This window comes from Bufo gargarizans, chromosome 1 (genome assembly GCF_014858855.1).
Source record: "Bufo gargarizans isolate SCDJY-AF-19 chromosome 1, ASM1485885v1, whole genome shotgun sequence".
NCBI lineage: Eukaryota > Metazoa > Chordata > Amphibia > Anura > Bufonidae > Bufo > Bufo gargarizans.
The window spans coordinates 703,177,540-703,201,354 of NC_058080.1; the positions used below are offsets into that span (position 1 = coordinate 703,177,540).

The 23,815-nt window shown below is 44.6% G+C and overlaps 1 protein-coding gene across 1 annotated transcript in view; it reads right to left on the bottom strand.

The window, feature by feature from the left end:
* Positions 1 to 1,716: 1,716 nt before the first annotated feature.
* UBE2R2 (ubiquitin conjugating enzyme E2 R2) overlaps positions 1,717 to 23,815 on the bottom strand; it is a 29,361-nt gene continuing 7,262 nt past the window's right edge. Inside the window, exons 2-5 of the mRNA XM_044292619.1 lie at positions 8,841 to 8,927; positions 4,834 to 4,931; positions 3,631 to 3,765; positions 1,717 to 3,208 (exon numbers count right to left, since the gene is read on the bottom strand). Of these exons, the coding sequence (XP_044148554.1) occupies positions 2,989 to 3,208; positions 3,631 to 3,765; positions 4,834 to 4,931; positions 8,841 to 8,927 (540 nt within the window). The 3' untranslated portion in view covers positions 1,717 to 2,988. The remainder of the gene's footprint in view (positions 3,209 to 3,630; positions 3,766 to 4,833; positions 4,932 to 8,840; positions 8,928 to 23,815) is intronic.

The following is a 23,815-nucleotide window of genomic DNA, read 5'->3' on the forward strand; positions in this document are numbered from 1 at the left end:
CCTCTGACTTTTCAGTAGTGAGAAAGGAAACTCCCGGCACATGCACTGCAAAGTGTCTGCGCATGCACTAGAAGTTCCCTGCTTCACTACTGAAAAGACAAGATAGTAGGGAGAAGGCTGTTCTCTCCTTAGACTAATTACATGGGTGCTCACGCTTCAGAAAGTCGCAGTGACCGAAGACCAGGCTGGAAGCAAACGAACATCACGGAGAGTAAGGCCCATTTCACACAGGCGAGTATTCCGCGTGGATGCGATGCGCGAGTTGAACGCATTGCACCCGCACTGAATCAGGACCCATTCATTTCTATGGGGCTGTGCACATGAGCGGCGATTTTCACGCATCACTTGTGCGTTGCGTGAAAGTCGCAGCATGCGCTATATTGTGCGTTTTCCACGCAACACAGGCCCCATAGAAGGGAATAGGGCTGCGTAAAAATCGCAAGCATGTGCGGTGCGATTTTCACACGGTTGCTAGGAGACGATCGGGATGGAGACCCGGTCATTATTATTTTCCCTTATAACATGGTTATAAGGGAAAATAATAGCATTCTGAATACAGAATGCATAGTACAATAGCACTAGAGGGGTTAAAATAAATAATTTAACTCACCTTAATCCACTTGATCATGCAGGCTTCTCTTCTGTGCTGTGTGCAGGAAAACTACCTGTGGTGACATCACATGATCCATCACCATGGTAAAAGATCATGTGATGGACCATGTGATGACTGGAGTGACATCACCACAGGTCCTTTTCCTGCACACAGCACAGAAGACAGACAAAAGAGAAGCCGGGCTGCGCTATCAAGTGGATTAAGGAGAGTTAAATTATTATTTATTTATTTATTTAACCCCTCCAGCGCTATTGTACTATGCATTCTGTATTTAGAATACTATTATTTTCCCTTATAACCATGTTATAAGGGAAAATAATACAATCTACAGAACACTGATCCCAAGCCCGAACTTCTGTGAAGACGTTCGGGTTTGGGTACCAAACATGCCGATTTTTCCGACACGTGTGCAAAACGCATTACAATGTTTTGCCCTCGCGCTGAAAAATCGCGCATGTTCCCGCAACGCCTGTCTGAAAGAGGCCTTAGAGACAAGAGCAGACAGGACTACAGTGAAATCAGCAACAGGTAAACAAACATTATAAAAGCGAAAGACCGCCAAACAAAAGAATAACTGAAAGCTGGTTGATGTAAACTGGAAAACTCCTTGAAGAGTACAGCCCCAAAGAGGGGGAATTTACACTACGCATTATGCCATTCCGTGGCAATATCTGTATGCGCTACAAGTGGATTTGTTGCAGGTTTTGCTGCAAATCTGACAACTTTAAAGGGCATCTGTCAGCAGATCTGTACCCATGTCACTGGCTGGCCTGTTACATGTGCACTTGGCAGCTGAAGGCATCCGTGTTGGTCCCATGTTTACATGTGTCTGTATTGCAGAGCAAAAATGTGTTTTTAATGAATGCAAATGAGTCTGTGGGGGGCCATTACACCTAAAGGCTCTGCTCTCTGCAGCTGCTGAACCCTCTCCACGTTGATTACCAGGGCCAGGCAGTGTAAACATGATGCACACAGCAGGTTCTAGTCCGGCTGATTCTCGGCATATTTGCCGTGTTGCGGCAAGATTTTCATATCATTTTAAAGGATGTTGATGTTAAGCGGAAAACCCCTTTAACATCAAAAAGAGGATCAGTCACCGATGATTTCACATTTTTATATTTTTTCTTTATTTTGTCCTCTTCTGCTTAACAACAGTGATAGACACCCACATACAAACATACCACAAGAGCCCCGCAACTTTTGGGATGACATGAGTGCCGGCAATACGAAGGAAAAAAATAATATATATTTTTAGGGTGGGGGGATGGAAATCTAACATAAAAAAAAAAAAAAAAAAAAAAAAAAAGTCTAAATATTAAAGCCATGACCTCTTGCACAGACATCTCCTGGATTGCCGAAAGAATGTAGCAACACGGTGCTGAAAATTGTGCTGCAAACCAAAATGCAACTTCTGTTCTATACTCTGCTTCTTTTATAGATTTATATATACAGTATATATTTCTATATATTATATATTTTTTCAAACCTTTAATGACATCACAAAAAAGCCATCAGCACAAACAGCAGCAGCAGTAGTACTAGTAGTAGTGAGCGCACTCTGGCTTTACAGAGGTGCCATGTTGGAAATGCAGCCTTGTCACAGATTTGTCTTCTTGAGGTTGAGGCAGGGTGTTTTGGGTGGAGGGGTGGGTGGTCTGGCTGAGGTAAACAGAACATGGAAAATTCATGATCACTGGAGCTAGACCTTGGCATGAACCTGAAGTGATCACTGCAGTCTGTGGTATGGGAGGGTAAAAAGCTACAAAATAAAAAATGTAAAATAAAAAACAAAAACCAGAGGACCTCCAGACAAAAAAAAGGAACCATTTCTCTGGCTGAAAACATCCACGTGAGTTGAAGCGTGAACCAAAACCAAACAGGTCAAACTGTCAGTTCAAGTTTTTTTTTTTTTTTTTACTTTTTAGGTGTGCATTAAATTTTTTTCTTTTTCTTTTTTTAATTTTCAAATATCGCTTAAAGGTATATAAACAGGAGAGGGAGAGAAGTGATTTCTAGGAAATTAAAAAGTAAAGAATAGTTTTGCACCAACGCTTGCAGATCAGCAGCGAGAATTTCTGAAATTCTGTGAGGTGACAGTATTCCCCATCCCTTGTATTCTCCTTGATGGGTCCAAAGAAATGGAGCAAGGAAGAAAAAAAAATCCAAGTGTGCAACTGCGCTATGCGGCAGAAGACTGGTCTCTTTATATCCTATAGCTTGGGCCCAGCAAGACGCCTGCCAGGCCAACACTACTCCATTTGTGGCCTGAGTCAGCAAGGGAAGAGGGGCAGAGGGAGAGGCCGAGGAACAGAGCGCAGGAAGGTCTAAGGGTCAGGCCATGAGAAAAGAAAGAGAAACACAGGCAGGTGAGAGTGTCACGACTCCTCGTTCCCGGAATCATCATCATCATAACAGTCGGCGTCCTCCTCCTCCTCATCTTCGTCATCTATGTCGTCATCATACAAGTCGTCGTAAAGCAAGTCTGAGCTGTTGTCACTAGAAGGCACTTTAGTTTTAATGCAGTATTCTGCCAAGGTGGTGGGGACTTTCACACCGTCTTTTTCTGCTTCCACTTTAGTTGCTGATACTTGTTTCCTGTTTAGAGAGAACAGATTAAAGACTTTAGAAGGGTTAAATCATTAATGTATCGATCAAAAACAGTTACCATAATATTGCCCCTCTATGTACAAGAATATAACTACTATAATACTGCCCCTCTATGTACAAGAATATAACTACTATAATACTGCCCCTCTATGTACAACAATATAACTACTATAATACTGCCCCTCTATGTACAAGAATATAACTGCTATAATACTGCTGCTCTATGTACAAGAATATAACTGCTATAATACTGCTTCTATGTACAAGAATATAACTGCTATAATACTGCCCCTCTATGTACAACAATATAACTACTATAATACTGCCTCCTAAGGATAAGAATGTATGGAGATCTCACGTGATGCTCAGTATGAGTGACACCTCATTATACAGGCGACATCCTCACTCACCTAATGATTTCAGCATATTCCTTGTCTTTTCCTTTGCTGTCCCTCCATTTCCTGAACATTACAGAAGCGTCTACATTGGCCGGGGAGAAGGTGTTTGGTTCATTCAGCAGTGAGATCACACTCAGCAGGATTGTCCTGGGGAGGAGACAAGAGGGGGTGAAGGTTCTGGTGTACAAGGTCCACTGTGTCACAGATGCAATGTACTTGGGTGTCCTGGGGTAAGAAGGCAAATCACACAAGCAAAATCCCGTACACACTGCGGGCTTATTTAGATGGCAGTTATGAAGACCCGTGGTCAGACTAGAACTTGCTGCCATAACATACACTAAAATGCTACCGCATAATGGCCACCAGAATAAGACCTTCTGAACATTATGTGGCTCAACAACACCATTCTAAAGATCTCTGCTCGCTGTCAGTGAACAGGAACGTGTAAAAATAAAAAAAAAAAAACACCTTGACCAATGTATCGCCATCAGTCTGCTCCCATACAGTCTCCTGAAGCATTACTTGACTGCAGAGCTCACATGTCCCCAGTGTCACTCATTAAGCAGGAGGTGGTGTAGGAGGGGACTGGGCAACCTCAAAATGGGGGCAGCAGGCAAGCGGTGAGGAGGGCATTTTTTTTTTAATTTTATTGCCTACATACTGCCCCATTGCAACAAATTTTTTCCACTGGAAAACACATAAAAGGGCTTATCCCAGTATGACAACTTATCTCCTATCCTGTGGATAAGGGGGTAAGTGTCCGATTGGTGGGGCTCCCACTGATCACGAGAATAGGGGCCAATGCTCCCCAGTTCAAATGGAGCAATGCCACTACCTTCAGCTCTGTGGGGCTGCCAGAGATAGAAGAGCACAGGGCCCCATTTTTGTGGTAGGCGAGTGCCCCAGCAGTTGAACCTCCACGGATCAGACACTTCTCCTTTTACCAATGGATGGAAGGGGCAACCCCTTGAAAATCAATGGCACAATTCACATTCAGGACATCTGTTCCACACATACGAATGGGGTAGTTTCGGCAGCAAGCACATGGCGTTCTGCAAGCAGCAGACACATGGGGTGGTCAGAGTTGTCCAACAAATCTGCCACGTGTGAATGCAGATCGTGCCAGAAGGTGAACCTGAAATGTGAGCCATTATCCGATAAACCCTGATAGCAGGCGGATTACATAGAGGATGGTTCAGCAGTCTTCACACTTACCTGACGTTCTGGGTGGGGTTCCACCTTTCTGAAGGCAGCTCTCCACTCTGTGGGTCATCTACAGGCGGGTGAAGGATCGAGATGCAGACATCACCATTCTAAGAAACAGAACAGAGACATGAGGAACCCTCCGCCCTTTCAGTAATCCGCAACTTCTTTTTGCAAAAGACAAAGTTCCAGTAGATGATAATTTAACAGTGGGGCAGATTGTCTAAATTTGCGCCGTCTACCTACAGGATTAGTAAGTCTCTGTAGACGAGCTATGCGCAGTGCCAACTTGGCAGAGATCGGAATACCACTTGTTGTGATGGCCGGGGTTATAGAAAAGCTGAGTTGACTATGCCATGCTGGTTCCATACATCCCATTTAACCCCCGGCCATCTCAAACAGGTAGTCAGATCTCCGCCATGAATGACTGTGCTGGGAACATCTAAGGCCTCGTCTACATGACATTTTCAAGTCAAAGGAAAAAAAACAAAAAAAAAAAAAAAAAAAAAAACACACAACAACACACGTCAGTTTCATCTGTGAAGGATCCACGTTTAGTCCACAGGTGTCCATTTTTAGCCTGTGTGTGTTATCCGAAATCCAAAGACCTAGCTCAGCTGAATTTTTTTTTCCAGAGCATCTCCTATTAATCTTCAATCTGTGATGTCTATGGGTCCACGAAAATCGCAGACACATCACCGAGCGTGTTTGGACCGCATCACAAATCAAAGTAGTGCATGTTCACATACTGATGTGTGAACAGACATTCAAATAAATAGGTACGTGTGCTGTCCGTGGAAAATGCATACAGCACGTCAGTGAAAAACTGAGATGTGGATGAGGCCCAAGTTAGGCCTCATGCACATGCGCAGTTTGTTCACCGATTCTGATACCAGCAAAGGGAACAAACACTTTGTCGGCACTGTGCATGCACTAGCTCGCACACCTCGAGATTACGGCACTAACTTTGTGAGAAAGGAGAAGATTCCTGGATGCAGGCGGTGCTGGGCTCCTTAACCATAAGCAACCACACCTTGGGCACCTTACACATCTAAAAATCATTTTTTAAACAAAATAAAACCACACAGCGCTATTAGACATGTATATTGTGGACATGCTAGCTGAGATCTATCCCTACATGTCTGCAGCTGTATAGGGTAAAACTATAGGTGACAGATTCCCATTAACTGCGGCGGTGTGGGATTTACGGGACCCGCAGGCATAACGGGATTAGGCTACTTTCACACTGCCGTTTCTGGGTCCGCCTGCGAGATCCGTTCCATTCAGAATGCATCAGTTTGGCTCCGTTCCGCCTCCATTCTGCTCTGGAGGCGGACACCAAAACGCTGCTTGCAGCGTTTGTGTCTACCTGGCGGTGCGGAGCCAAACGGATCCGTCCTGTCTTACAATGCAAGTCAATGGGGACGGATCTGTTTACATTGACACAATATTGCTGCAATTGTAAACGGATCCGTCCCCCATTGACTTTTGTTTGCATTTATAGGTGCGGATCAGTCTGTGCAGATACCAGACGGATCCGCACCTAACGCAGGTGTGAAAGTAGCCTTAAAGGGACACCGACAGCCCCAATTAGCATATTTAGGTATATATACGTGAGTACAGGTCTTATAAAGTCTATTAAAATGATCTAAGTATCCCCCCTGTCCACCTTATAAGTACCAAAATATAAAGTTATATAACCTGCTTGTCCGGTCACCAATCTGCCCAAGGGGCGGCGTTTCATCACAAAATGCGCCCAGCCAGCCGCTCCCAACTGCCGTTCTGAAGCCCCGCCCAGCTCATCAATATTCACTTCACTGGGCGGCGGCTACAACTCTCCCAACTCAAGTGCCCGGCGCATGCGCATAAAGCAGAGGCTGCAGCACTTGAGTCAGGAGAGTTGTAGCCGCCGCCCAGCTAAGTGAATATTGATGAGCTGGGCGGCGCTTCAGACTGGCAGTTGGGAGCGGCTGGCTGGGCGCATTTTGTGATGAAACGCCGCCCCTTGGGCAGATTGGTGACCGGACAAGCAGGTTATATAACTTTATATTTTGGTACTTATAAGGTGGACAGGGGGGATACTTAGATCATTTTAAAAGACTTTATAAGACCTGTACTCACGTATATATACCTAAATATGCTAATTGGGGCTGTCAGTGTCCCTTTAAAAATCGACAACGAATCCAGTTATCGATTATCATTGATAACGTTGATTAATGGTTGCAGCCCTAGTTCCCTATATGGTAAAACTGACCTGTCCATTTCATTATTCAGGTCAGTATAATTACAGAGATACCATACATGTATAGTTTCTCACATTTTAATACTGCGGGAAAAAATAAATTAAGAAAAACATTTTTCTCAAATCGCCATATTCTGACCCCTACAACTTTTTGTTATGTGCACAGAGCTGTGTGAGGACTTTTCCAGGGCGATCTGTACTTTTCATTGATACCATCCTGCGGTGTGTAAGACTTTTTGATCACTTTATTAATTTTTTGTGGAAGGTAAAGTGACCCAAAACAGCAAATGGTCCAGTTTGTCTTCCCCCCCCCCCCCCCGTGTCACCGTTTGCCACATGGGAAAATGATATAAATTTTAATAGTACAGCTGTTTTAGCACACGGCAATACCCATGATGTGTATTTTTTTTGCAGCATAACGAATCTGGCTCCCCTGATGGGGGGGGGGGGGGTGATGTCTGACCACGGCATCTGAATGGTTAAAAGTCAGATGTGCCGGTTGCGGACTTTAGCCGCGGGTGTCTACGATATGAAGCAGTAGGCACCCTGTGGCTATGGTGCCCGCTGTAAGGCATGTTTAACCCTTTCACTACCGGAGCTGTATGAGGGCTTATTTCTTGTGGGACAAGTTATACTTTCTAATGAGACGATTAATTATGCAATACAACGTAGTGGTAAGCGGTAAAAAATAAATTCCAAATGGGGTGGTATTGGGGGGGGGGGGGGGGGGAGATAAAAGCGCAATTCCTCCACCGTTTTACAGGTTTTGTTCCCAATGTGTTTAATTTGCTGCAAAATTAAGGCACTCCCTTCATTCTCAGGCAAGTACGATTACAACGATACAAACCCTATACATATGGGGTAGGTCTAAAAATAGGTAGTGTAAAAATAAAATATATATTTTTTTTATTATACGGAAAGATTGTGATTTAAACATTTTTATTTTTATATATTTTTAAAATTTTTAATTTTTTTTTGTAATTATTTTGAAGCTCATATGAGCCTATAATTTCAGTTTTTTCATTTTGTACATTCAGGGATTTTTAAATTGAGTTTATGTTGGTCGAAAGCAAGATCTTCCGGGTTTTTGCGCATTTAGATGCAGTGACCTCACTTGATCACAGCATCTAAAGCCTTTAATTATCGCAATCAGCATTATTGCCGGTCAAGGTAATTAGCTGCAGGTCTCTGGTCGTCCTACTCTTTGCACCTCTGCAGAACATCTGACGCCTCATGGCTCTGACATTTACCTGCACACTGTTATAGCGGTGGGGTCCAGCTTTGTCCTATTTGCTTCAATGGGAACAGCGTTGCAGTAACCAGGCACAGTGTACCGAACTGTAGTTCAGGATATTGATGGCACATCTTCAGGACGTTTGCCACCCACGTCGATCAGCTGTTTGAAAGGGCCAATGCAAGGTATTACAGCTTTGTTCTATTCACTTGAACAGGATGAAGCTGAAATATCCTTCACCACTACTAAAGCAGATAGCATGCAGGTAGCCATGGTGCCTCCCGACAATATGATATTGATGGCCCATCCTGGGGGACAGGCCACCGATACCTTGAACTCAGAAAGCCACTCTAATGTGCCCACTGTCTAATGATCAAATGACACTGCTCATCCTACCTCAGTCTATACAGCAAAGCTGACAAGTGATCTGCTGAAAACAGAATGGTTAGCCTACTGTGGATGCAGTCAAATACCAGGTTTCAATAATGGCATTTTCTAAGCTATGCACCATGGAAGGGTCATAGTATGCAGTTAATGTCTTACCTCATATATATTGGGATGCCACATCTTTGTCAGGAAACGGAAAGTTGGAGGAGAGTACGGATAGTCTATGGGGAATTTTATGTGAGCCTGCAACAGAAGAAACAAGGACGGTCAAGACACTGAGGAGTATTATATTTCTATCATACATTCAGAATCCCATCGTCACATTTCTTACATCTTACATTCACAACCAGGTAACATACAGTGTCCAGCTCAGACAATGAACATGGATGATAATTAGGACTGATTTACAATAAAATAGAGGCACTAAAGATGGAGAACCTTTTTCTTAAAAGGGGTATTACGGTTTTAATTTTTTATTTAATTTATTTTTTTACAGAATAGGATGTTGAACAATTTTTTAATGTACAGTACAGACCAAAAGTTTGGACACACCTTCTCATTCAAAGAGTTTTCTTTATTTTCATGACTATGAAAATTGTAGACTCACACTGAAGGCATCAAAACTATGAATTAACACATGTGGATAGATAGATATCCATCCACATGTGTTAATTCATAGTTTTGATGCCTTCAGGGTGAATCTACAAATGTAATAGTCATGAAAATAAAGAAAACTCTTTTTGAATGAGAAGGTGTGTCCAAACTTTTGGTCTGTACTGTGTATATATATTTAAAAAAAATTTGCTCCCAGCCCTTTATTATAGTCACACAGTAGCCTCTTCCTAAAGAAAAATAAAATTGTATGGCCCATTTTAGTCCTGTAAAATGCATCCACAGGAGAGCTGGATAGGAATAAACGTGGCATAGGTTATGTGAGCAGTCATGTGACCTGACTTTCAGCTAACTGAACATAAAAGGGAGTAGAATATAAACAGTATATATACGGTATTACTACCCATCTAATTTTCCATGTAGAAGCAGATTTTTTTAAACATTAAAAACATGACATCACCTACAGACAGGCAGCCATGTTACAACATCACCTACAGACAGGCAACCATCTAAATACATGCAAAGATGTAGTTACCATAATGAACACAAAAGTCATTATTCCAACTCTAGTTCTCTCTATAGTTATAACACAGATGTAAACTGTGTGCTGACCCAAAACAAGACCTCTGAAGGTGTCCTGTGGCCCCAGTTTCCCTACATTTTTACAAGACAGGTATCATTTTAATCAGCATGATGAACCCTGTTAGGAAGTATACAGGTACCAGTTTAATAGGGCTGGTCCTGCACACTGCTGCATGGATTGAAATTAATTTCCAGCACAACCCACAGATGACAATTGGATTGCGATCTGGTGAATTTTGAAGCCAAGTCATCACCTGCAACTCATGGTCCTCATTCCTGAGGCGGAAAGAATTTGGACACCGAGTCAGGGCCAAAAACCACCGTCTGAACATACCCACCCTTAGCAGGGAGTATTTTTAGTCAAGGAGGTGTGGAATAGCTGCACTAAGTAAACAGCGTGTAAGCACACAACATTCTGAGGTCACCATTTATGCAGGAAAACCATTTAAAATATTTGCATCGCTATTTTCTGACACCCTGTGTGATGGTTTGGCATTTACAGCTTGGGCTGTAGTTTTTATTGGTACCACTTTAGAGGGAAGCAATACTTTTTGATCATTTTGTATATAATTTTTTGGTAGTGGCGAGGGGACCAAAAACAGCAAATCAGTTCTCTTTATATGTTTTCCCATTACAACGTTCAGTATCCATAATATTTTAATATGATTTAAATAGCTTTGTCACAGCAACAGTTTATTTCGAATTGTTTACCTTTATATGTAAAATGCGACAATCTGACAGTTTAATATGTGTGTGTTTTTTTTTTTTACGTCTACTTTTAGTCCCCTTAGGGGGACTTGAACATGTAATCCTTTGATCATTTATACCATATACACTTGCGGTCTAAAATAAAAAACACACCAAGACAACATTATACTCCCCCTTCCCCATGCCGCTGGTCCGCTCCCCTTAGCGCAGCTTGTTTCCAAACTGCAGTGGAGCCATGCCGTACAACTGCAGCCAATTAGGGTGGGGGTAATGAGAGATTTTTTCCTCATCTCCGACACCCAGTTACTAATACCAAAAGGTAGTTTGCTATGACAGGCCTGGTAGTCAGCAGATTGCGGATCCACAAAACATGGATGCAGCCCGTGTGCATTCTGCAATTTGCGGAACAGAACAGACGGCTCATTATAGAAATGCCTATTCTTGTCCGCAAAACAGCCATGTTTTATTCTTTTTAAGGCCTCTTTCACACTACAGTATGTCCATTTCAGTGTTTTGCGGTCCGTTTTTCACGGATCTGTTGTTCCGTTTTTTTGCTTCCGTTGTGGTTCCGTTTTTCCGTATGGCATATACAGTATACAGTAATTACATAGAAAATATCGGGCTGGGTATAACATTTTCAATAGATTGTTCAGAAAAAACGGAAGACATACGGATGCATTTCCGTATGTGTTCCGTTTTTTTGCGGACCCATTGACTTGAATGGAGCCACGGACCGTGATTTGCGGGCAATAATAGGACATGTTCTATCTTTCAACGGAACGGAAAAACGAAAATACGGAAACGGAATGCATACGGAACACATTCCTTTTTTTGCGGAACCATTGAAATAAATGGTTCCGTATACGGAACGCAAAAAACGGACCGCAAAACGGAAAAAAAAAAAAAAAAAAACGGTAGTGTGAAAGAGGCCTAAGTAGCCAGAGAATGGAGCAATGAATGCGGGCAGCACATGGGGTGCTGTCCGCATCTTTTGGGGCCCCACTGAAGTGAATGGGTCCGCATCTGAGCCGGCTCGGATGCGGACCAAAACAACGGTCGTGTGAACGAAGCCTTACACAGAGGACACCTTTTGTGTATGGAATGGGCTCAGCTGGGGAGCCTGCTTCATACATGCCTTAGGCCTCATGCACACGACAGTGTCCCTATTGTGGTCTGCAAACCACAGAGCCGCAAAATATGGACAACTACCATGTGCAGGCTCGCATTTTTCCCCTCACTCCCATAACTAGAAATGACTATTCTTGTCCGCAATACGGATGCTCTATAAATTGTGGAATGGGCACACAGATTTTTAATTTTTTTGCAGACCCATAGAAATGAATGGGTCCACGTACAATCCACAAAACGCGAATCGGACAGAGATACAAAATACGGTCATGTGCATGAGGCCCTACATGTAAATGACACATTTGCATTAAGGAGTAACCAGTTCCTCATTCCCTGCGAGTATAAAGCTCCATTACTGGCAATGTCGGGCACCAACAGCTGCGCAGGTCTGTGCTCATGTGTAGAAATAAGCACAAGACTCTTTGCAAAGCTGTAGGCTGCTGGGGTCTCATGCCCGTATGAGCATTGGTGTGACAGTCTAACATCTTCCCCTCCCAGCAATACATTAGGCGCGGGTAGGGGAAATTAATGTGTTCATGAGCATAGCCGCACTGGTTATTAACATAATCTAGAATAATGATAATTCTGGATTGCAGCTGGGGGCAGATGCTGCGTGCTCGGCCCATCATACAGACACCTGCAGATCAGAGACATCCCAGCACTAGGCCTCTATGCACAGCATTGTCACCATCCATATTATAATAATATTCTGCATACCATGCTGCATGTATATACAGTGCCTTGCAAAAATAATTAACCCCCCTTGACTTTTTTCGTGTTTTGTTACATTACAGCCTTAAAGAGGACCTTTCACCTGGAAAAACATTGTGAACGAAGTATGCTGACATAGAGAGCGGCGCCCGGGGATCTCACTGCACTTACTATTATCCCTGGGCGCCGCTCCGTTCTCCCGTTATAGGCTCCGGTATCTTCGCTCTAAGTTATAGTAGGCAGTGTCTGCCCTCGTCCTGTGGGAGTCTCCTTCTCCTAGGCTGCAGCGCTGGGCAATCGCACAGCTGCGGAGAACGGAGCGGTGCCCGGGGATAATAGTAAGTGCAGTGAGATCCCCGGGCGCCGCTCTCCATGTCAGCATACTTCGTTCACAATGTTTTTCCAGGTGAAAGGTCCTCTTTAAGTTCAATGTTTTGTTAATCTGAATTTATGGGATGTATCAGAACACAATAGTCTAAGGTGGTGAAGTGAAATGAGAAAATTATACAAATAAAACTATTGTTTAGAAATAGAAAATTGGCATGTGCTTTGTTAGGAAGCCCATAAAAAGCTCTGGTGCAAATAATTACCTTTAGAGGTCACATGATGTCCACTTGTGTGCAATCTAAATGTCACATGATCTGTCATTACATATATACACCTTTTTTGAAAGGCCCCAGAGACACTGCCATGAAGACCAAGGAACTCTCCAAACAAGTAAGGGACAATGTTGTTGAGAAGTACAAGTCAGGGTTAGGTTATAAAAAAAAAAAAATAATAATAATTATATATATATATATATATATATATATATATATATATATATATATAATAATCCCCAGGAGCACCATCAAATCTATCATAACCAAATGGAAAGAACATGGCACAACAGCAAACCTGCCAAGAGACTGTCACCCACCAAAACTCATGGACCGGGCAAGGAGGGCATTAATCAGAGAGGCAGCACAGAGACCTAAGGTAACCCTGGAGGAGCTGCAGAGTTCCACAGCAGAGACCGGAGTATCTGTACATAGGACGACAATAAGCCGTACACTCCATAGAGTTGGGCATTATGGCCAGAAGAAAGCCGTTACTTTTAGCAAAACTCACAACGTGCCTTTTTGTTTTTTGCTAAAAGTATGTAGGAGACTCCCAAAATGTATGGGAGGAAGATGCTCTGTTCCGATGAGACTAAAATTTAACTTTTTGGCCATCAAAGAAAACGCTATGTCTGGCGCAAACCCATCACATCACCCAATGAACACCATCCTCACAGTGAGACATGGTGGTGGCAGCAGCATCATGTTGGGGGGACTGGGAAACTGGTCAGAGTTGAGGGAAAAACGGATTGTGCTAAATACAGGGATATTCTTGAAAAACCTAAACCACTCTGTGTGACGGAGGTTCACCTTCCAGCAGGACAATGACCCCAAACACACGGCTAAAGCAACACTTAAAGGGATTCTGTCACCTCCCCTCAGCCAAAAAACGATTTAAAAGCAGCAATGCAGCACAGCTTACCTGGATTAGGCTGTGCTCTTTTATCTTGAAATCCGTCCAGCAGTTACTGCAAAAAACGACTTTGATTGATATGTAAATGAGTCCTGAAGGTGCCCAGAGGGGCGTTTTTTTCTTCTTAGAGAGCCCAGTACCGCCCCTCTTTCAGTGCCCAGCCCGCCTTCCTTGCACTGTCTAACTGCCCCAGCCTGCCACAGCCTCCCCTCCCTCTCCTCCCCCTCCGTCACGCCGAACGAAGTCTCGCACAGGCGCAGTACCCACCGAGGGCTGCGCCTGTGCGATCATCAGGAGACTGAGGGCGGCAGCTTCATCTTCGTCACTGGGCATGCGCCGAGCCCAGTGACGTCCGATGTTAGCTCTTTCCCTCAGTCAGCCTGGTAGGAAGCGCAGAGGATTGCCGATCGGCTGCTGCACCCTGCGCTTTCTCCAGTCTGCCTGCCACAGTGAAGACGGCCAGCGATTTCTTTCCCCACCCTCCCTTCAGGAAAGAAATAAGTATTTGTTGGGGCGAATTAGGTATTATTATATGAAGTAAAGCTTTACTGAATTTATACATTTTCACTGAGCAAAAACAAATACTTATTTCTTTCCTGAAGGGAGGGTGGGGAAAGAAATCGCTGGCCGTCTTCACTGTGGCAGGCAGACTGGAGAAAGCGCAGGGTGCAGCAGCCGATCGGCAATCCTCTGCGCTTCCTACCAGGCTGACTGAGGGAAAGAGCTAACATCGGACGTCACTGGGCTCGGCGCATGCCCAGTGACGAAGATGAAGCTGCCGCCCTCAGTCTCCTGATAATCGCACAGGCGCAGCCCTCAGTGGGTACTGCGCCTGTGCGAGACTTCGTTCGGCGTGAGGGAGGGGGAGGAGAGGGAGGGGAGGCTGTGGCAGGCTGGGGGCGGCGGTTAGAAAGTACAAGGAAGGCGGGCTGGGCACTGAAAGAGGGGCGGTACTGGGCTCTCTAAGAAAAGAAAAGCCCCTCTGGGCACCTTCAGGACACATTTACATATCAATCAAAGTCGTTTTTTGCAGTAACTGCTGGACGGATTTCAAGATAAAAGAGCACAGCCTAATCCAGGTAAGCTGTGCTTCGTGGCTGCTTTAAAGTCGTTTTTTGGCTGAGGGGAGGTGACAGAATCCCTTTAAGTGGTTTAAGGGGAAACATGTAAATGTGTTGGAATGGCCCAGATCTTTATCTAATAGAAAATCTGTGGTCAGACTTAAAGATTGCAGCTCACAAGTGCAAACCATCCAACTTGAAGGAGCTGGAGCAGTTTTGCAAGGAGGAATGGGCAAAAATCCCAGTGGTAAGATGTGGCAAGCTCACAGAGACTTATCCAAAGCGACTTGGAGCTGTGATTGCCGCAAAAGGTGGCTCTACAAAGTATTGACTTTTTGGGGTGGTGAATAGTTACGCACATTGACTTTTTTTGTCCCATTTGTGGTTTGCTTCACACAAAAAAACAAACGAAAAAAACAACTTCAGTTGTGGGCATGTTCTGTAAATTAAATGATGCAAATCCTCAAACAATCCATGTTAATTCCAGGTTGTGAGGCACCAAAATAAATTTGCAATGCACTGTACCCATGCATAGGAACCCAGCCCATACATCCTGCGCAGGAGGACAGCAAGGAACTGGTTAACCCTGAGCTTGAGTGGACTATGCAGAACAGGCCGATTACTCCAGTCATGGGCTCCCTGCCAGGCTATTTATTGCTTGCAGCCCTATCAGCACATGGCGACTCAAGACCATCATCACAAGGCCACATAGTCGCATCACCACAGACACACGGGGGCCGGAGGCTGATGGCTCCACAGGCCTGAAACACACAAGGCCAGAGGCGATGAAATAAATCTAGCAAAATAAAAGCGTAAAGCGCACGGAAAGGTTATGGAAAGAACTGACCTATTTTTACGCTTGACTGAAGAGCTTGCATTCCGTCGTCTGAACAGGTGCGGACCCTTTCACTTCAATGGGGCCGCAAAAGATGCTGTCTGCATCCATTGCGTGGTCCGCCAAAAAATATAACCTGTCCTATTCTTGTCCGCGCTTTGCGGACAATAGGCAGTTCTATTAAAGGCTGCCGTACAGTTCTGCAAATCGTGGAACGCACACGGACGCCATCTGTGTTTTGCGGATCCCCAATTTGCGGACCGCAAAAAACACAACGGTCGAGTGCATGTAGCCTTGAGCTGACAGTTATCACCACCACTGGTAGGCTTAAAAGGGGTTTTCTGACTACAAATAGTGATGTCATAACTTACTGATCATTTGACGAGATGGGAAGAACTCCTTGAAGGGGCCGCTCCCAAGTATTGCAGCTCAGCTCCTAGTCACTTAAAAGGCAGTACCCTGGCGCAGCCACTACTTAGCAGATGGAGCTTTCCGCTTTGTTCATTATGGTGCCTGCTGCTGCCGAAAACAACTGATCAATGGGGGATGCAGGGTGTCAGATCGCCAAAGAATCTATCCTGAGAATAGGTCATTAATATCTAGAAAGTGCTAAAATCTCTATCTTAAAAGGTGGAGTCACCCTCAAAACACCTGTATGTGATGGAAGCCTACGGCTTGTTTATGGCATGTTTTAGGCATGAAGCCCTATACGTATTTCTCACTGAATTTCCACATCACATTGCTGTTCATACAACCACAGAATTTTTTTCCGTGTGGAGTTCAAATCTGCGTCAAGGGACATTGCTGCAGTTTCCTCATGGAAAGCACCTGGAAATCACGGCAGTTGTGCGCAGCATGCAGATTAGTACATCACGCTGGGCTTCTGAAGAACACAAGGACGCAGCCATCCACCACTGACTAAACAACCAGAGGACCAAACTCTATTCCAGCCTATGTAGAGCATCTGACAACACAGCAGAATATGGCTACACGAACTTACACTGTGTGGTTGGGTGCATTCACACTGTGCTTGCAGTGCAATATCAGCCATCAATCTGATCGGCAAGGGTCCTGCACTTCTGCTGTTCAACTTAATAGCGCCATCCGTCGTGTAGTGGATGGAGCTGGTAACTGCAGTGCGGTTCCCAATTACTTCAATAGGAGCAGCTGGACCGCAAACATACAGCTGTGTGCACGAGTCCTTATCCTGAAGCTAGGTCATCACTATTAGGGTCCATTCACACGTCTGTTTCTTTCCTGATCTGTTCCGCAAAAAACGGAACAGATCTGGACCAGTTCTGTACTCATTCATTCTCAATGGGTCCTGAAAAAAAATATATAAGACATTGAGCTGTCCGATTTTTTCAGGACCCATTGAAAATTAATGAATACAGAACTGGTCCAGATCTGTTCCGCAAAAAACGGAACAGATCAGGAAAGAAACAACGTGTGAATGGACCCTTAAAGAGGTTTTCTGAGCAGCTTTTCCTAGGCCAGTGATATCGCGTTCATTATGTGGCCTAGGCTGTGATACCAAGGTACAACCACTATACAATGTACGGTGCTGTGCTTGACGAGATGCAAGGAGGTCACGGCTAGGGAATCGACAGATATCGGAAGTACCGATATTAAAGATTTTGCACATTATCGGCATCTAACTTTTTGAGCGAGTTTGCATCGGGTGCCGGGAGCATGGGAAAAGCGCAGCAAGCGTTTCCGATACATAACTCACCGTCCCTGGTCAACATTGATGGGGCCCGCGCTGCACTGTCCTGACCCCGTACAGCGTCTGGGCATAGTGTGCAGCGTCAGGTGACAGTGCAGCGCGGGCCAGAGAACAGAGGGGAGCGCGACACTGGACCCGAAGAGGAGGAGCGGTGGCACAGGAGAGGTGAGGAGTTTTTATTTTATTTTATTTTATTCATCTGAGGTCTGATAGGGGTTAAGTCAGTTGGGGGGGGGGGGGGGGGGGAGGTATGGAAATTGGCATTTGGCACTGGTATATTATAAATTAACTACCAACTAAGGGCTTTATTTTATTTTTTATAAATTACATTTATAATATACTAGTGCCAAATGCAAATTTCCACCACCTCAGTGACTACCAACTAATATAATATATAAAACATTAGTATAAATTATAGGCTATGGGCTGAAAGCTCAACGATTATCGGTATCAGCTCTAAAAATAAATAAAATTCTATATTGGTCGATCCCTAGTCAAATGGGGTTCCGTTGTTCCATTTTTGCTTCCGCGTGTCTTCCTTTATTTTTGGAGGACCACCAGACATAAAGGAATGTTAAAAAAAAGTCTAAGACAGGTTTGCCATGCAAATAATAGGAATAAAACAGACGCAGACGTGCATGACAATCTTGCGTGCCTCCACGTTTTTTTTAGCAGTTTCCCATTGACTTGAATGGATCCACAAACAGTTTTCCGCGGAAATAGGACAGGTTATATTTTTTGGACGGACTGGAACCACGGATAGCAAACAGTGCGCTATCCGCATTTTCAACGGCTCTATAGAAATAAATGGGTCCGCACCTGACACGCTAAAATCGGCGGAACGGACGCGGAAGCAAACCACGGTCGTGTGCACGAGGCCTTAGGGTCCACTCACACGTCCGTAAAATGGGTCCACATCCGTTCCGCAATTTTGCAGAACTGGTGCAGACCCATTCATTTTCAATGGGGCCGGAATGTGCTGTCCGCATTTGCGGATCCGCACTTCCGCATCCATGCTTCTGTTTCCGCAAAAAATATAGAACATGTCCTATTCTTGTCCGCAATTAGGCATTTTCTATTATAGTACCGGCGATGTGCGGTTCGCAAATTGTGGCATGCACAATGCCGGTGTCAGTGTTTTGCCGATCCTCAAAACACTTACGGACGTGTGAATGGACCCTTAAGGTTCTGTCCCTTGCTCTTTGGTTATTGACCATCCTGATGTAAGGAGACACTTACGCTGGGTTCAGACCTGAGCGTTTTCCAGCGCGTTCCTACGCGCTGTAAAACGCTCAACAGGCAAGAACCAATGATTCCCTATGGGAATGGTTCTCACCTGGGCGTTTTACAGCGCGTACGATCGCGCTGTAAAACGCCCGACGCTCAAACAAGTGCTTGAGCTTTTTTGGGGGCGTTTGTCGCGCGTTCCCGCACATAGATATTCGGGAACGCGCGACAATGTGTGCATGCCTGTCTCTGTATGCGCGATTGTAAACGCCCGTACAATCGCGCATACAGAGCGCTCGTTTCAGAACGCTCAGGTCTGAACCCAGCCTAACTGAACACAGTCGCTATCACTCAACTGCTCACTGTATCCCCATTTTTTTTTCCAATCGTGGTGCGGCCATCTCGCCTGAGCTGCTGTCAACAGCATTTAGAGATATGCTTTACAGCAGTCATATGGACCATAGGTATAAAACTGGGGAGGACTCCCCAACGTCTACATTGTCTGTGACCTATGCAGAGTTCATTGTACAGGGAGGGGGGGGGGGGTAGATAAGCTGTGAGAATCACTTATTGTGAACGGTGGATTCCATGTCATCTATAGGTGATGATACCGGGTATTGTAATACTGCCTGTGATAATGAGATGACTGCTGAGATCTCTATAGAACATCAGCCTATTACTAGACTCAGCGGCCAGTAATAAATCATGAAAACTGCAGGATTTAATGTTTTTTTTTCTCCATAAATGTAGACAATGACAAGTTCTTATATCATATGCAAAGGCACAGATCGGGAGCCAACGGAAACACTTGGACATGTCCTATCTTTTGTGGATCGGGGACCCATTCAAGTCCGTAGCTCCACACCGCAATACAGAAATCACAACCACGGGCAACCATATGGTCGTGTGAATAAGCCCTCAGGAGGAATTTCCAATGGAAAACTGAGGCGCATGTGTTTAATGGATGCCATTGTGTGGCATCTTATACCCACAGCCTATCAGGGGGAAAAAATAAAATATATTTTGGCCTCTGTGGTATAATGGGCGTTTAAGGTCCATTAAAGGTATGCGGCTAAAAGACACTCAATCCCATTTCTTACTATGACACAATATGCAAGTCTGCGTTGCCACGGAGCCTGCAGTCTTTTGCCAATAGCAAATAATTAAAAATACTGGCAATACTGCTACTGTCAAAGATCACCACAATAAACTGCGCCAATGATGGACTCTACTTTGTTGCTGGATATTGGCACAATTTTTAAATATATTGGGGCAGATTAATCAAAACTAGTGCAATGCAAAAGTGGAGTGGCCTAAAATATTAAATTTGGTTGCCATGGGCAACTACTTCTTGTGCATCAGTTTTAAACGGGATTGTCTGGTTTCCAATATTGATGACCTACCTTTTGGTCTACACTCCTACAATCAGCATCACCGGAAGCTGAATATATTTACTGACCCGCCCGCCTCATTTATCATAACCTGTCACTCCTCAGGCAATGCGTCTGACAACTAATGTATTAACAAAAAAAAATAAAAAATATATATACAAAAATAAAAAATAAATTGGGTGGAGACGCCTCAGCAGTGACAGAATCAGGTCAGCCAGGTTGCAGTCCTGAAATGACACCACCATGAAGTAGTGAATGGAATTAAGGCACAAGTCACACACAATTACTAGAATGCAGTTTGTAGAGTTTTTTGACACAAACAAAAAAGGAGTGGATACAAAAAGATAAGTATAATGGAAAGACATATTTGCGCATCAAAAGCAGATGCCAGCCTTAGGGAATGGATATGCAGGGCAAGATCAGCAATCCGGTATGATGGGGCTGTTGACAGACAGTACTGCCTCCCAGTAAATTATGTAGGTACAGTACTGCCTCCCTGGTTTTTTTTGCGGATAGGATGGGGACCCATTTATTTCAAAGGGTCAGCAAAAAAATGCTGATAGTTCATCCGTTTGTGTTCCGCATCCGTTGTTAGAGTTACCCTTCAGCAAAAAATAAAATAGTGCATGTCCTACTTTTTTCACATTTGCGGACAAGGATAGGCATTTATTACAAGGGATCTGTGAAAAAAAAACATATCCTCCCGCATCCGTTTTTTTGGCGGTCGCACAATTTGCAGACGCAAAAAACGACTGTCGTGTGCATGAAGCCTAAATGATGTAGGTACAGAGAGTACTGCCTCCCTGTAAATTATGTAGGCACAGATAGTACTGCCTCCTCGTTAATCTTTCTGTAAGGAGTTATGCTGCAACCTTGTATGCAGCTACACAGTGGAGTCACATTACTATGACCACGTCCTACATCAGCACCTCATGAAGGAGATGAGATCTGATGAGCTGGCTCAGTGGGTATATAAGGTGTGTCATAGGCTGTCTGCACACATCCCTTGTTGCGGTCATAGGTAAAACGGACGATCTACCAAAGAGTTGAAAAAAGGGGGGCGATTATTGGCTTTCGGGTCAAAGGTGGCAGTATTTCTGAAACCATGCAGTTTGGGAACCGTTCTTGTGCCGCTGATGTGAATTGTATAGCAAGTCGGCTACAGTGGAACAATAGTTCAGCGAACCCTTAGGCCTCTTTCACACGGGCGAGTATTCTGCGCGGATGCGATGCGCGAGTTGAACGCATTGCACCCGCACTGAATCAGGACCCATTCATTTCTATGGGGCTTTGCAGATGAGCGGTGATTTTCAAGCATCACTTATTTTCACGCAACGCAGGCCCCATAGAGGTGAATGGGGCTGCGTGAAAATTGCAAGCATCCGCAAGAAAGTGCGTATGCAGTGCTATTTTCACGCACTGTTGCTAGGAGATGATCAGGATGGAGACCCAATCATTATTTTCCCTTATAACATAGTTATAAAGTGAAAATAATAGCATTCTGAATATAGAATGCATAGTAAAATAGGGCTGGAGGGGTTAAAAAAAAAATAAAAAAATTAAACTCACCTTAACCCACTTGATCGCGCAGCCCGGCTTCTCTTCTGTCATCTTTTTTGCTGTGTGCAGGAAAAGGACCTGTGGTGACGTCACTCCGGTCATCACATGATCTTTTGCCATGGTGACGGACCATGTGATGACCGGAGTGACGTCACCACAGGTCCTTTTCCAGCACACAGCAAAAAAGATGACAGAAGAGAAGCCGGGCTGCGCGATCAAGTGGGTTAAGGTGAGTAATTATTTTTTTTAACCCCTCCAGCCCTATTGTACTATGCATTCTGTATTCAGAATGTATTATTTTCCCTTATAACATGGTTATAAGGGAAAATAATACAATCTAGGAGAACACCGATCCCAAGCCCGAACTTCTGTGAAGAAGTTCGGGTACCAAACATGCCGATTTCTCACGCGAGTGCAAAACGCATTACAATGTTTTGCACTCGCACGGAAAAATGGTGCATGTTCCCGCAACGCACCCGCACCTTTTCCCGCAACGCCCGTGTGAAAGAGGCCTTACTGTGTATGGGGCTCTGAAGCAGACGGATAGTCACTGCACCTCTGCTAATGAAGATGCATCGGCAGAAAAGGCATCACTTTTTGGAAGCATCAGAATTGGACCTTCGGTGATTAGCAAAGGGTTGCCTTCTCCAATGAGTCACATTTTCTGATTCATCAAACCATGCAACCATTGCTGGAAGAACACAATGTTTTTGTGGCATTCTCTGGGCCCATTCATTCATGTGGAAGGCACCCAAAAAATTTGGATAAGAATCCATCCTTGCAGATCACATGCACCCATACACACCGATTGTTTTCCCTGGGGCAGATGGGATCTTCCAGCAGGACAATGCGACATAGCACACAGCTAGAAATGTCTGACATTGAAGTCTTGGTCATGCCCTTCCAACTAAAGTACTACCCTCCCCCCTAATTCCCCAGACTTGTACCCAAATGAGCATCTGTGGGACCACCAGATCGCTGTGTTTGCTCTATGGACCCTTCCCCACGCCCCCTCCAGCAGCTGTGGGTGCACTGCAGTCAGCATGGCTCCAGATACCTGTGACCACCGACCAGGACCTTATGGAGTCACCCCCAGCCCGTCTAGCAGCTGTCCGTGCTGCAGACACAGGTTACTCTGGGTATTAGCCGGTGGTCAGAATAACAGGATTCCACTGTAAGTAAAACAGGAACAGAAACTACGGAATAAAGTAGATTTTTACTATACATAAGAAGGACATGGCAGAATTATGGAGTGGCTGGGGTCTGAGGTTAAAACCCATTTTCTGCATGAACATGTCTGTGCCCTCATCTCAGAGGCTGCCCGCTTATCAGACAACTGGAGGTAAACAGGGTGGTGACCCTCACAGTAAACACGCAATCATGATAACCGCTCAGTGGGGGACATTGCGTTCTCCGACAGACGGACACACAATAGTACCAAACTATAACAAACTTTATACAAGAACACTTAGAGTCAATTCATCTGATGACCCACATGCCGTGGCAGAGTGTGCCAGGGCTACGGCACCACCGAGAGCTCTGACCTCTGGCACAGCTTGTGCTCATCTTTCACCACTCTCCGTTATCTACAATTACACCTCCACAATCAACAGGACTCTGTTACAGGGGTGTCCTTTTAAAAAAAAGGGCTGCCGGCTTCTACAGAGGCGCAAAACTGAAATATACAGGTTATCGGAAAAGACTGATAGTCATCCGCTCAGTTGGGGCGTGTAAATGCACCTTTAGATGCCACAGTCAATAACTACCGCCAGATAAAAGGGAGGGGGGCTGGCCATCACCCCACTGACTGAATGAGACCTGTGGGACAAGTTATGCTTTAATAGCCAATATAACCGCTACATATCACGGCACACACAGGCGTTCAGGAGTCCGGGAAAACTCTACAGTGGAACCCATCTTTCTCAACTATAGTATTACCGTCTTCAGTTGATTCTTAGGCCCCTTGCAGACGAGCGAGTCCAGATACGTTGCAAATGTGTTCAGTGAAAAATTTGCCATTGCGTTCAGCAGTTATCGCACGGGTGCAATGCGTTTGGAAGCATTTTGCACACACGTGA